At 41.2% G+C, this 14,462-nt stretch overlaps 1 protein-coding gene across 1 annotated transcript in view; it reads right to left on the reverse strand.

Moving 5' to 3' along the window:
* PTPRG (protein tyrosine phosphatase receptor type G) overlaps positions 1-14,462 on the reverse strand; it is a 390,724-nt gene that overhangs the window by 97,356 nt on the left and 278,906 nt on the right. The window contains exons 6-7 of the mRNA XM_030283424.4: positions 13,407-13,473; positions 2,085-2,242 (exon numbers count right to left, since the gene is read on the reverse strand). Of these exons, the coding sequence (XP_030139284.3) occupies positions 2,085-2,242; positions 13,407-13,473 (225 nt within the window). The remainder of the gene's footprint in view (positions 1-2,084; positions 2,243-13,406; positions 13,474-14,462) is intronic.

The raw sequence follows: 14,462 nt of genomic DNA on the forward strand, positions 1-14,462 counted from the left end.
AAACCATTAAAGCCTGATGTGTAGCTTTCTAAGGGCTGGATATACAAATGGCAATTAAAAATACTGAAACTGTTGTGAGCACAATGAGGTACTCTGAGGTATGCATTACAAGAGATAATGCCATGCTTTGGGTCATTGAATGCACTTAGCTTTACAATGCATCTGCAGGGTGACACAGCTTGTCCTGGTTTGTTGTCTAATTATCAGGGAAGATGATGATGATGGAGGACTGCAAATAAAATAGAGAAGCCTCCACAAATGGACCACTTCACTACTGTCCTTTTTCCAGCAAGGTATTTTGCACAAAAGCACGAATTTAATTGGAACAGCAACAAAGCTTAAACAATATCACTGTCATCCCCTGGGATTACAGGCTGCTTCATGGGGTTTGTGATAAAGAAGGTTAAACTATGGCAATGGATTATGTTACACTGTTTCTGTTGGAGGAACAAATAATAATCATAGCAGAGGCAGGGTGGCAGGCTCTTGAAACACACACATCTAGAGCTACTGGGGAGGGGAGAATACTATTATTTATTCCACATGTGTTGTAGTATCAATGAAAGTCTGTCTACCCACTTCCCAGCCCTTCAACCACACACACATGCACAGAGCAGCACGATGCCAAATTTTAAAGGCCTGATTTGGAACAGTTACTTCTGTGCAGCACAGGAAAGGAGCTATGCCAGGATAAAGCACCTTTATACAGACAGCTGAAATTGGTATTTACTATTTTATTTGCGTTTGTTAAAAAAGAAAAAAGAAGTCATGACCCACCTGATGTGCACACAGGGTATAAAACTGAGCATGGGCCAGGCCTTGCAGCCACCAAATAATAAACAGTAAACTTATTGATGTAGTGAAAAGCTACAAGGGATTGCAAGTATCCTGCATCAAGGACAGAATTCAAAATGATCTTGACAATCAGAGAAATAGCCTGAAAAACACAAGGGGTCTGATTCAAACAGAACCATGTGCAGAGTCCCAGGCTCCAGCCAGAACCAGGGGCTGCCTGGGGGCACAGTGTGCTCAGCACTGCCAGAGAGCTCCAGGAAAAACCTCCAGCAAAAGGGTTCCGGCTGACCAGGAGCTGAACACTGGCAGGAGCATCACACTTTTGTGGAGCAGGCAAAATAACAATAGGATGGGTGGCTGAGACATGAATCCTGATATGTCCCTCAGCCTCTGGAGGGCCTCAGCTGAAGCAGTGCAACTGATTTTGAACACAGACTGTCAAAAAAAGATGAAAGAATCTAAGGGAGAAGCACTGAGATCTAGCAAACAGGAAAAAAAGCATGGAGCAGGGGTATGGCAAGTTCCTTCTGTACTTCTGAAACCTTTGAGCACAACATCTGTCAGTCAGGATCACCCAGTTCATGTGCACTTGACAGAATTAGTAATGTAAAAATATTTTTTTCAGTGGCTTATGACAGGTGAATAAGAGGCAAGACTAAGTCCAGCAGGTTGGCTTTCTAAAGACCACAGTCTTACATAGTCAAAATACACTGAACTGTCAAACATGTGACTTCATCTAGACATGCTTTATCAGGATAATTCTTCAAACTCCAGACATTGTGTCTATTTGCATTAAAAGCTTCTATGTGCTAATTTTAAAGATTTGTGCACCAGCTCGCTGAGCACATAATGGCAGCTTTACTGTGTTATAAAAACAGTTAAGCATGGAGAATTAATGGAAAGATGTCTTTTCTAATGTAATTAGTTCAAATTACTAAATCTGAGCAGAACTGAAATCACTCACTTTACTTTGAAAAGAAAGTTTCAATTAAAAAGAATAAAAGGGAACTCTATGTAACTATTTACACCATAGCTTAATTTAATCTTAACAAAAACAATATGAAATAAATCACCGAAAGGAAACTGGGTTTCATGTTGTACTGTCTTCTCAAGACTGATGGCTCCTGTTCAGAAACAATATTACTTAAGAGAATTCAAAAAAAATCACCGACACTTCCTTTTTTGTCAACAGAAACATTTGTGTTCTCCAAATTAAACTGGCGGGTTTGAAATCACTGTCTTGAGGAGGGCAGATGAAGAGGTTGGCTTCACTATCAAAACAAACACACCTGATGGTAAGAAATGGGCACAGGCTTCCGAAAAACGATCCACTCCACGATCTCGCTGCAGGGAGGAGTAGTCAGGGAACCTGTGTAGCGGTAGTAGCTCCCCAGCGATGTTGGCAGAAGTTCCCTCAGCACAAAGGGATCCAGAAAGGTCTCCTTCTCTGCAGGGAAGATTGACAAGCAGCATTACACTTTTTTTTTAATGTGTCTTTAAAACAGACATCACATCGCTAGGCAGCCTAACAAGGTGTAATGGCAACAACATATTTTGTCATATGTGTAATGAAAAATAGAAACCCTCTGTAAGAGCTGACAAGTGGTTTATTAAAAGAGCAGCCAAAATGCTAGTCAGCCCCATCCCAAACACACACTCTCCTAATCTGGACGTGTGCAGGTGTGAAATGCACTTGCTACCCCATGGTTTATGTCAGTACAGAAATAATGCTGTAGTCAGTGGTTCCAGCACTCAGTACGTGGCTCTCCAGCTTGATGGCAGCAAGACAGAATCCAGTGGGACACAGCCAGGCCCAGGGTCCTGTTTGCTGCTGCCTGACCAAAGCACACCAGGCAGTATCTGTCCCATCTCTGCCAGCAGCAGGAAGGGATGCAGGAGCAGAGTCAAACCCTCGTGGATTGCTGAGATGGAGAAGGCAGAGCCATGCTGCTCAGCCAAACTTCTCTGGGAGCTGCCAGGCAGCTGGGCTGAGGAGCAGGGACACAGGACACTGCTGGAGCTCAACGTGGTGCCCAAAGCAACATCCAAGCAGTGCTTGCTCCCACCCACGCTGGCACTGCCAGGGTGCTGCCAGCACTGCACTACAAATAGATCTCACGGGCAGAACTGCTGCCCCTTCTCCCAAATCCAAGAAAGTCCTTCCTAGGGTTCAGCAGACTGGGGACAAACCGGTTTTTCTCTGAGAATCTCCTTGGACAGCCTGAAATGCAGACCTAAGCACTGGAAGCATTCACCTGCAAGTAACAGTGACAAGCTGGTAATATTTAACACTGTGAAGAAAAAGAAACAAAGAAAAGGAGGGAACAGCTGCAGGCAAGGCAATTTCCCTGCCATCTCTGAGCATTTATCCTCTGCAATTCATGTAGACTCAGAGGCTGGAGCGCCCTCTCAGCCTGTGCAGAGGTGCTCACTGCCTCGGGCAGGCTGACAGGCTGGGCTCTCCCGACAGCTCCATTCCTCACTTTCAATATCCTGCATGCCTCAAACAGGAGCCCCCACTTGGGCAGAGGGAACTCTCCTTTCCCTCTCACCAGAGCTGCTGAGCAAACCCACCACCCCCCCTCCCCACCCCAACAGAAGGGAGAAGCAGGTGGGCTGGTGACTGACACACACGTCTTCCAAATAGGATGAAGTCTGCAGAATTCATTTCCACAGCATCCCACAGTCTTGAAAAAGCTTGATCAAATCAGGAGTTGCCTAAACCTCTTGGCAGCACTCTGATAATTGGGGGACTTTTTTAACTCCACTCTTGCTGCACGATGCCAATGATACATAAACTTCAGGTATCTTCTATTTTCTGCACAATATCAACAGGTCTGTGATGTTTTCGTAGCTTTTAGCATTCCAAAATAGAAGTAATTCTATTAAAGTCACAGCAATACTGCAACCTCTCGGTGAACAATTCCTTTCCTTCTAATCCAAGTAGATTTTGACCACATCTGCATCTCCGAAAAGGAAATAAATAACAATCCACATTTTTTTCCTCATCACAGCACAACACTGTGAGAAAAAGTGTGCTTAAATAATAAATACTAAAATATATGTGATTGCCCAAAGTTCAAAGAGATTCTAATCAAGAAGTCATAATCACAACAAAAGGTCACATTTAATTTGATTGGCTCATTTTTATGCAGAAAAACTTGGTTAGAAAAACTAGAAACTTAGTCACGGGACTTGATTTCCAAATGCACTACACAAACCTTGACACTGGATTTCTATATCAGTGCTGTCTCTATATCAGCACTCAGGAAACAGTGGGCCATAAAGAATCCCAAAGAGTGTCTGACTATGCCAACATCCCCTGAATTAACAGCCAGTGACTCCACATGAAAGAGCTGGGAGGCAAAGGCACATTTTGAAAAGTGTTTTCCACTTGAATTTAAGAAAAACACGTTGCAGTTAAAACTAACAATTTAACTATTTCTAACTTTTGTAATCTTTTAATTACAATGATGGAATCACTTCAGGTGCTGGATAAAGGCTCTGCAAAACCACAAATATGGTATCCCTTCATCAGAGGATGGCAGGAGAAGGAAGCTCATTTTATACTTTCAAGAATTTTTGTGCCATATGCTGACAATATTATATTTTAATAATTAATTGTTCATCAAAGGGAAAGATGAAGAACAGGGATGCTAAATTCAAAGTTATTCAAATTGCAAAAATGAATAATGCATAACTTTTATATTAAATACACACTGTATTAAGTAGTCTACATTTCATCCAACTCTGTCTTTCATTTTTAAACATTTTGAACTACAATATGAATAATCAAGTAAAGGAAGCTTATTTAGACAGAGAAATACCTTATTTGAATGCAAACTGGAAGTATCCGACTATGATTAGTTTTTGGTTATCAATTAGAGAAGGTTTTTTCCTAAGCACTTGGGAAGTCATAGCCAGCTGTGAAAAAGAGTATTTCTCAGGGAAAAAGTAGCTTTGCTAATACACAGTTTAAGTAGGGCAGGGTGTACTCAATCTAATTTTTCATGGCTACAAGCAATGCTCTAAGTTTTCATTAATGAATGCCAAAGATTAAAATGAAAAAATACATATAATTGGATTAAAATGACTGCTAAAATTGATGATAATCAATTGATTATGCTTTAAAAATGTAACACTTTTGAAAACATATCTTTTTTTGTATCGCTTACCATCTAGATGCATGGTGCACAGCTTTAGAAATCAGAGTCACAAAGATCTTCATATGAAGCTTAAAGAAAAAGGAACTTTGAAACTCCATTGCCTGCCTGCCATATCCTTCAAGAGCATATTGAAACACTAAATGCCATGAAATTAAAGTTCCTAAGACCTTGAGACAGTTTTGAAAATGGTATTTTGAAGTCATATAATTTTAAAGATTTCAACGTTAAGTAGGTTATTGTTGTTGATAAAACTGTAAGGGGAATAATTTCCGGGCTAAACAAGACCATCCACTGATTATCATAGAAATATTTTTTATACATACATCTGTATACACACATGCACATGTGTGTATGTATATACAGCTCCTACTAAATGAAAAAGAACAATGCTGGAAATAATAACAAACCTCTATTTTATTATCAGCTCCTGTTTCCCATTTACAGTGCCTGGGATGGGCATGAACTGTGTCCAGGAGTCTGGGAACAGACTGAGGGGAGTGAAGAGTTTCTAGGAGGAAGAAAGTGGAAAAGGCTGGAAACTACCTGATTGATTGGACAGCATTTGCTGACAGGTACTAGGAAATAACTGGCAGCCAAAAGCAATAAAAGACAGCAAGGCAAATGTGTCTACCTGCAAGCACCTGTGAATCACTGAAATCAATGCTGCAAAACTGACCCATGAGCCACCTACTCACTCTCACATGTAAACCAGAGCCCTGCAATGCTCTCTTCTGCTGCTCCTTCTCCTCCTCCCATCTCAGCACCTGAGCACCCAAATAGAAATATAAACATCCAGGAAAGCAGAGCCCCAGAGATCCTGACCCTGAAGACAGGCCCTCGAAATACTGAACTTCTCTTGGGAAAGAACAAGAACCTGCTGCTGCCACCAGTGCTCCCAGGTGATGCAGCAAAGAGCAGTATCCAAAACATCACCCCACTAATGCAGTTTTACCCACAGAAAACCAACAGCAATGCTTTGTTTACAGCACCAATGCTTGGAAAAACATGTTCACTCTAACACCTCAAAGGTAAAAATAGCAAGCACCACAGATTCATTGTTGACCATTAAGACAATTAATGTGGCATTTAAAATACTAAGTGTTCCACAGTATGAAAGGACAATATTGTATTTCAACTCTTACATTCACAAAAAACAATCATCTGAACCAGCTGGTAACAGATTTGACCTCCTGACACAACATTCACATCTGCCTCTTGGTCTGTGTCTCACAACACCAACGTGAAAAGTCACAGCATATTCTTTATTTGGGCTGAGAAATCTCCCCAACATTTTGCATGAGACAAAGGGCCATTTTCTGCACAACCTGGCCCAAAGGCAGAGCAACTGGAGACATGCTTTAAAAGCCTGACCTATTTATACTCATCACCACTAGGTCTGGACTAATACTAAATTGTGCACAATAGTTTACCAAGCAAAGGAAAAAAATCAGATCTTAAATCAGATACCAGCAGTGGATCTCCACCAACTACTGCAGTTTTCACAAGCCGGTGCCAACAAATATTATTTTGAAAAAGCCATCAGTTGTAAATTTTCCCTTTGAGGACTGACTTGCTAAAAATACAGTCTGTAAATTAATGGAAAAAGACCTGAATTTTAACCAAATCACTAGAGTAAGAGGCTTCTTGAGATATGCAGGTAAACAGCACACAACTATCTGTGATCAAAACTCTTTTACATCTAACAGGAACTTGGATTGGACATCACAAGAAAATAACTATATGCCAAGTCCATTTATATCTCATGGAATGCTTTGGGACTTTCATCATGATTTTCTGTAAGAAAACAGGAACTTGGCTGCATTGAAAACAATATCTTAAAATGAGCTTATTTCCAAAATTAACGTATGTGCAGTGCCTGATAGGTACCCAGCTACACTTTGAATAACTGAAATCTGCAATACCAATATGAAGAGCTTTGAAAGTCTCCCAAATTTATTAAACAATGTTATTGCCAATTTCATTTTCACAATGAGCCAAGACATTCTAAAGCTTCTGCATTCAAACTTTAAAAAGCAAAACACACAATCAAAAGGACACCATGTTGCACACCCACTGAGCCAGAACTTCCCAGATAAAGCAGGCAGCAAAGCACAGCCAAGGACCAGACTCGTGGGGGTGATTTTAAAGATGAGATTACAAATGTTATATATTACTTTTACTGAAAGGATCATCAGATGACTGCTTGCTGTGTAAATCCTGCAGGAAGAGCAGTATCTGACACTTCTCTGTACTCAGGGTAATTCTTGTCATTTATTGTGCAATTATTTTTCTCGCTTTTATTTAATTTTTTTTTTTTTTAAAGAGCCTCTGCTGAGCAATGTAAGGAGCTGTAAGGACACAGAAAGCACAGCATGGCAGGGAGGAGGGGAGTGAGATAATAACACAGTCCTGCAGACTAATTTAATCTGAGACAACCAGTGAGAGGTACAAAAAGCCAGGAGGAAGGAATAAAAAAGGCAAGTCTCTTATTCACAAAAAACCATTTCCATGCCACGTGTTGGTCTCAGGCTTAATTTTTCTCTCTCCCTTTCTTAAAGCAGCTTAGGAGGAAAAGGTTTAGCTGCAGAGAAGAGGTCTTAACTCTTTAAAGAAGGAAAATGTTTTTTCTGAACCTTTCATGCTTAAGCAGTGCTGATGCAGAGCAGCTGTTGGCATTCTAGACTGGGATGAGACTTCTTCAGGTTTCCCAAAACCTGATCTGAGGCAGAGGTACATGAGGTTGGACAGGCAAGGAAACTAAGAAATACAGAATAAGCACCAGCAATAAGAGGAAAAATAAACTGTGACAAAGTTTAGAGGAGGGGAGGATCCCTGGCAAAAACTGGAGCCTGGCAGAGGCTGACGTGAAGCAGAAATGCCCAGAGGAGCATGGATTGTTCACATCTGCTCCTGCAGAGCCAGAGCAAAACCACATGTTCTCAGACTTCTCCACCCCTCATTTCTCAGCAAATATCCCCAAAACCCAGCAGAATGGCACCCAACTCCTACTCCCTGCAGATGATTTGTTCACATTCAGCGTCAGCTTTAATTCTTAACTTTTACAAGTGCAATCTTTTTTGTTAGTTTGAATTAATTTTTCTGTGCCATTATTAATTCTCTGTCAGCTTGCTGGTCTTTACTCAGCTGTGACCAGCACTGCTTTCTGCAGAGCAGACAGGTGAAGGACCAGAGATTTCCAACACTTCCACCATTTATTCCTTTAAATTATACAGACCCCTGCAGCTATGCACAGAGCTGTCCTATATAAGGTGTGAACTTATCACCTCTGCTCTCATCTTCATTTCCCACTTCCCTCCTCCTCCCCTTTGCTCCACAGCAATCATGTCCTGGCCCCTTTCACAGGGCTACTCTGCCTGTGAACACAAGAACAGATCAGAAAACAAAAGAATATATCCAGCTCATCCCTGAGGAAAAAGAAATGCTCCTCCACATTTCCTTCTCAGCTTAATGTACAGCGTTGCTCTCCCTTTGATGGTCCTTCCTTGTTCCAAATTGAGCTGCTGCTTTCTTCAAAGTTTTACTTTCAAAGATGAGGTCCCACGGTATCACATCTCACCTTCAGCCCTCTCCCCCACCCTTCTCTACAAGCCCATGATATTTGGTGTAGAAGGCAAACAGCTTGTCAGGCGGTGTTATGGTTGAAGTTCAAAACAAAAGAAAAAACGTGTCATGGTGCTAATGGTGTTTTCTTGTTATTATGCATTCTGGTGTGATAGATCCACAGGGTAACTAACAATGTCTAGATTGCTTCTTTTTTAGTGCTGATTTATTTTAACAGGTTATTCACTGATTTTTCACCTAGGACAACTGGAGAGATGTGCAACATATTTATTCTCTATCCTTTTTCATTATTAAAGCAGTTGTTTCCACTGTATTTTGGTAAGTTCCTTCCAGTAAGACCAGATATTTTATAATCCCTTGTCTGACCACTTCTGGCCCATCTCAAGGGAGATGCAAGACTATACTCTGCTCCATGCTGGATTCCAGCTACAGCTTTTTAAGATTTTTTTCCAACCTTCCTTTTAAATAAACCAAGGTTCCTCTCCTTCCCTCACCCCACCTCATGTTCACAAACAAGCAACAGATGCCATTGATTCACTTTGTACCTAAGCTTTTGATCTGGTAGCACTTTGATTTTCAGAGCTCACTTTTGACAAGGAAGGTAATAAGAGCCCCATTTTTGTGACATTGAGCCTTTTCTGCTGCAGTAATTTATTTGTGCTCTAATAATAATTTTCTGCTGATCCGTGTAGATTCTTGATGACAGCCACACAGAACAGGACAGAGTGACAAAAACATGGTTTCCATCACCCTGAAATCTTTTCCAGAGGCCTGGGGTAGTGTGGGCTGCTGTCCCCTCTGACAACACTTTGCCTGCACACTAAAACAGGACTGTGGTCCTGTGCACAGCAGCCATGCCAGGCTGGGAAAAGGTGAATGTCACACAGCCTCCAGCACTGGGTGTCCCCCAGGACTGACATCAGGAAAGAAGGCTCGTTTTAATGCCTTCCAGGCAGCCAGTAAAAACAAGAAAAAGGCTTCTCTAAGAGGCTTACAGACAAAACTGTACCAAAAAGGGCAAACCAAAGACAGCAAAGGTGGGAAAAGCAATGTTTCTGTGCAATAGCTCCATCCTGCCAGGTGCTCCTTTGAGACCTTGCTGGAACGTGTGGCAGGCAAAAGCTTTCATAGCCATTTTAATGCAAATCAACTGTATAACACATAACCTGGTATTTCAGCCCCTGTTCCCACAAGGGCACAATATTCCCTCTGAGGCCTCAGCAGCCTCCTCAGCCCTTGCATAAGAGCAGCTCCTTCCTGCCCTGCAATGCTCAGCATCACAAAGAAGGATGAGGAGTAGAGAGGGGCTCAGGGTGTTGCACCCAGCTGAGCACCAGGGCAGCAGAACGGGCAGAAGAGTCAGATGTGCAGCACCAAGACTGCCCATGTGTGGTGCAATCACAGCCAGGCACCAGCAGCTTTTTTACCTATGATCCAACTTCAGAGAACAACATGCATCACCCATCCCGCCAGCAGCAGCATTGCTGGAGACCTTTCCCACCAGCTTTCACAATGAGAAGAGCATTTGCAGAGGAGCTAAAAAAAGACCCCCAGCAATCAGAGCTGAAAGAGCAAGCCAGCCCCAGAAAATCCAAATCCCACCCTTCTCCAGGGAGGGCTGCCCACTCCCAGCTGGCAGTGCTGGCTGGGCTCCTGGCAGCACCTCTCCCCGTGCCCTGGGGCACAGAGAGCAGCAGTGACAAGAGCAGGCACCTGGCTGGCGGGAGGTGTGACAAATCCTTGGCAGAGCACTAAACCAAAGCAATTTCAAAATCAGCAACAAGCATTTGACAGCTCCTGCAAGAGCCCTCTCGGAGTGCCTGGGCTGCTCTTGGAGGGCAGATGCAGGAGCTGGGGAGAGGTGTGGGAACATCCTGCTCAGCAGGAAGAACCTGGGGCAAACCCCAAAGCATGACCATAGATCCAGACATCATCTGGCAGCTTGGTACACCATGGTTTCCCTTCCAGCTAAGAAACTTTATATGGTTTCTCATGTAAAATTAAGTTTAATGTGGCCATTAAGATTCTACAAAATTATGCCTGCAGATGAAGAAACAAAATCAACTAAGTAGCAACTAAGCCTGTATTGATTTTTATGTGTATGTTTCTCTATCATTGTTACTAAGCTGGTGACACTGTGAAGGGCACAATTATTTATGTTCCATCAAATTAGTAAGTAATTCAAATCCCTGATGAAATATCAAGCAAAAATTGCTTTCACTTCTACAGAAAGTACTTATGACTTTGGAAATGTCTGCATACCCCTGGAAGGGCAATGTAAGGATACAAGAACTTCACAGAAAAAAAGAAAAATTATACAAAAAAATATTTTAAAAAACTATCTCATCATTCATAAGCATCATTGTGTTCACCTGAGTGTTACCAGATCTGTCACCACTGTGGGGACAGGCCAGTGTGGGAGCCCTGTACAGAGTGGTGCAGAGTGGAGTCCCCACACAGGGCCAGGCCTTCTAGTCAATGACAAAATGAGGATGATGAGGGTGTGGGTGTGCATTCCCATGCTGAGAACTGAATGAGTGTGAGGAAGGAGTGAGTGCTCAGCACAACCCAGGAAACATGCTCTGCCAGATGGAGGGAGAGGGATGAGAAAACCTCAAGGTTTGTAAGTATTCTTAATTTTACATTATACGTATGTGCTTCTATATTGTGACAACCACCTAAAACCAACATGGTAATGGAAATGTTATAAAATGCAAAGAAACATAAGGTTTCAATTTTGATTTCTTTTGTTGGATTCCTGCTTGATCCAACCACTCTATTCAAAAGCCACAAGAGTTCTTCACTGTACTTCAGCCAAAAAGTCCATGTTGCCTTAGGGTCCCAGTTGAATGCAAGGCAAATGGAAGGCAGGAAGAAGCTTTTCAGATAAATTCATAAAAATGTGCTCATGTAAGATGTAAGTAAACCACATCAAGAAAAGAAACGAAAGAATCTGGAATAAAACCCTCACATCTTTACTGTTATTCTATATAATAACATTAAAAGAGATGAATTAAAAGAATTCTTCACTGAAGTGTTCTATCAATATTTAAGTTAAAGAGAACGATCTCTTTCAACAACTGCTTTGCAGGAGGAAATTCCTTTAACCACCAAAAGAACCTTAGAAAAGGCCTTTAATCAGGGCCTTTGAAACAGGAAGGAAAGCATGATTTTCCTCTTTTTCTTCCTTAATGTTTTGAAAAGGAAACAAGCTATTGAAATATATCAAGTGATTTCCTTTACTTGAAACACTAGCAGACTTCTGTGCATTGTGTGCAAAATAAAAATAAACACCTTTTATCCACCCAGATTTTGCTGTGGGTAAGACAGCACAGAGATGGACTGATCATTATGTGGTCCGGGAATCACAGCCTCAGGACCGAGTCACATCCTACCCAAACAATTAATTTTGGGAATGGAAGAATCCTCTTAGGAGACACTGGTGTGATTATCCACTATTTTGTCTGCAAGGAGCAAGACAGGGAGCAGAAAAACCTGATGAAGTGGCCAAAACCCTGCGTGCTTGCAGGGAGTTGGAGTCTTGGAATAGAAAGCAGGTAAAGAACAAAACTAAAAAGAGATCCCAGTCCAGTTAAATGGCAGCTTGGCTGCAGTGTCAAATTACACAGACACTGAAAAAAACCTTGCAGCCTAACGCATCCCAGCTTTGCTTTTGGTGGCCTGTTTTGTTATCCAGCAGCAAAGAGGTAATAACTTCTATTTTTGTGGAAAACCACACCAGTTTTTCAGCTCAGTGTGTTTTTTTTTTTATTTCACAGCAGAACACTGCAATTTATAAGCAGCAAAACATAAGGAAAATTCTCTAAATGAAGGACTTTATGGCATGTTATCATTTAACCCATTTTTCACAGTGTTTGGATTTATTTGCCTTCCCAGTTGCAAAGTTAAATGATTCTGAAAGGAGAACAATTAATCCAAAATCCTATTTGTTTTAATCTAACACTGTCAACTAGTTTTAGGTTTGCAGTCAAGAGAAAAAAAATGTCTGTTAAGCTCTACAGCACTAGCTAATGTCTAAAGACAATCCTCAGAAAAGGTACAAAGATGTTTTATCACAGCACTATAGATGGAACAGAGATTTATTATTGTACCGAGCACCATTCCAGCAGATGCCTTTTGAATTACAATGAGATTATTAAAACTTTACAAATCATTATTTTAAAACCTGACAAGAGTACTTTGGAAACCGGAGCATCTTGATGTCATTGCTGATGATGCATTACCTGTGGTAAGGCTTCAGAAAAATTCCCAAGTAAAAAATTGGTTATAAAAGTATAAAATATATTAATATTTATTTTAGTACCTGCTATAAGTTCAAGGATAATAGGTACATGCATCAGAACAGCTGAATGATCGAATTTATGCCAGCATTAGAAAGATGTTCATCTGCTGCAAAGTTTAATTAATTTTCATAGATAGTTAATTTTCTGTTTCATTATCAGTTCCCTGAATTTGAAAGACAAATAATTTATTTACAAATAGAAACTTCAGAGAGGTGTATTTTTAGAGCAAACAGAAGATAAATAACAGAGTGAAGTATCCAGGCTGCCTTCAAAGTTCTAATATGAATGATAGATTGCAGCAGGTTGTGATTGATAACTTATGCATTCTGGAGCACTGACTGAAAAGAAACAAATTGTTTACTGTTCACCCCAAACCATTCCCAGGTAACAAATGACTCTGATCTTTACCTATCAAATAATGGCTGTGATGCCCTTAAACATCAGTGAATGAGGAATGTGTGGGCTCACTGTGTCCTTCCAGGGGTGACCTGATCCCTTAAGGACAACATTTCTGCCCCTCTCCCCTTCCCAACAAAAGAAAGTTTAAGCAGCTACTTACCATGATGTACAACGCCCTTCAACCCATGGATAATGGGATCCAGTGCTGAATTGTCCCTCTGACTGACCTACATGCAAAGGATACAGGATTGGTTACATCTACTCTGGCATTAGGCAGAACAGTTTCAGTTTAATCTTCTAATGAGAGAATAAAAAAGATGTTACTTAACAAGCTGCTTAGTTCTCACATTTACAATGGATCTTCACCAAATGCCTAAGGTACATGGTGTCAACAAAATAAAGTGAGGAAGGTTAAATAAAAATAAAATGTGTCCTCAATGTTCTTTAAAACGTTAACCACATTATCAGCCCTGCAAAGCCTAAAAACAGAGAGCTGATTTTTCTCCATCTACTCCTGCTTTCATAGAGGAGAGCTGCTGTGATAAACAGAAGTCATCTCAGACCAGTTCGTTCCTTACCAACATGGCCATAAATCTGCTGCTGACACTGCAGTCAGTGAAGCTGGATCCCTTTCAGCCCTAATGGAGTTTGGCCTTGGCATCTCATTGCTATTCACATTTTAAAATTTATTTAATTTAGTGTCACTTGGACAAAGGAAAGGCAAAATAGCTCTGTGAGAGGATCTAGAAAAAAATAATCAACTTTTGACAGTGTAATTGCCTGCACTGCCAGACCAAGACCAGCAACATTGCTTCTATCACTCAGAAATTGCCCATGTCCTCCTCCACACCAGTGAGATCCACCACCAGAGAGAGGAGGGAAAGGCAGCAGGAAGGATTAACCCTGTTGAGCTCCACAACTTCCAAATTAAACCCATCATTTCAGTCACTTACTTGCACACATCCAAGGAATTCACAACCAACAATGCAATTTTTTTTAAACCTTTTGCCTCTTCAGAAGTATTGTAGGAATAACACAATTTCTGTGAACATGTTCCACTATTTAAGATACTTGCCAATTTACTTTTGGGAGGTAAATACTGCATGCATCTTACTCATGGGGTACATTCTTCCTTCTTTCCCCCACCAGGCAGCTTCAGAACGTGAGCGGTGCTGATAATTTCTGGATGGACAGCTCCTAATGGGCAACACATCAG

The sequence above is a fragment of the Taeniopygia guttata genome, chromosome 12, assembly GCF_048771995.1.
Source record: "Taeniopygia guttata chromosome 12, bTaeGut7.mat, whole genome shotgun sequence".
NCBI classification, from domain to species: Eukaryota; Metazoa; Chordata; class Aves; order Passeriformes; family Estrildidae; genus Taeniopygia; species Taeniopygia guttata.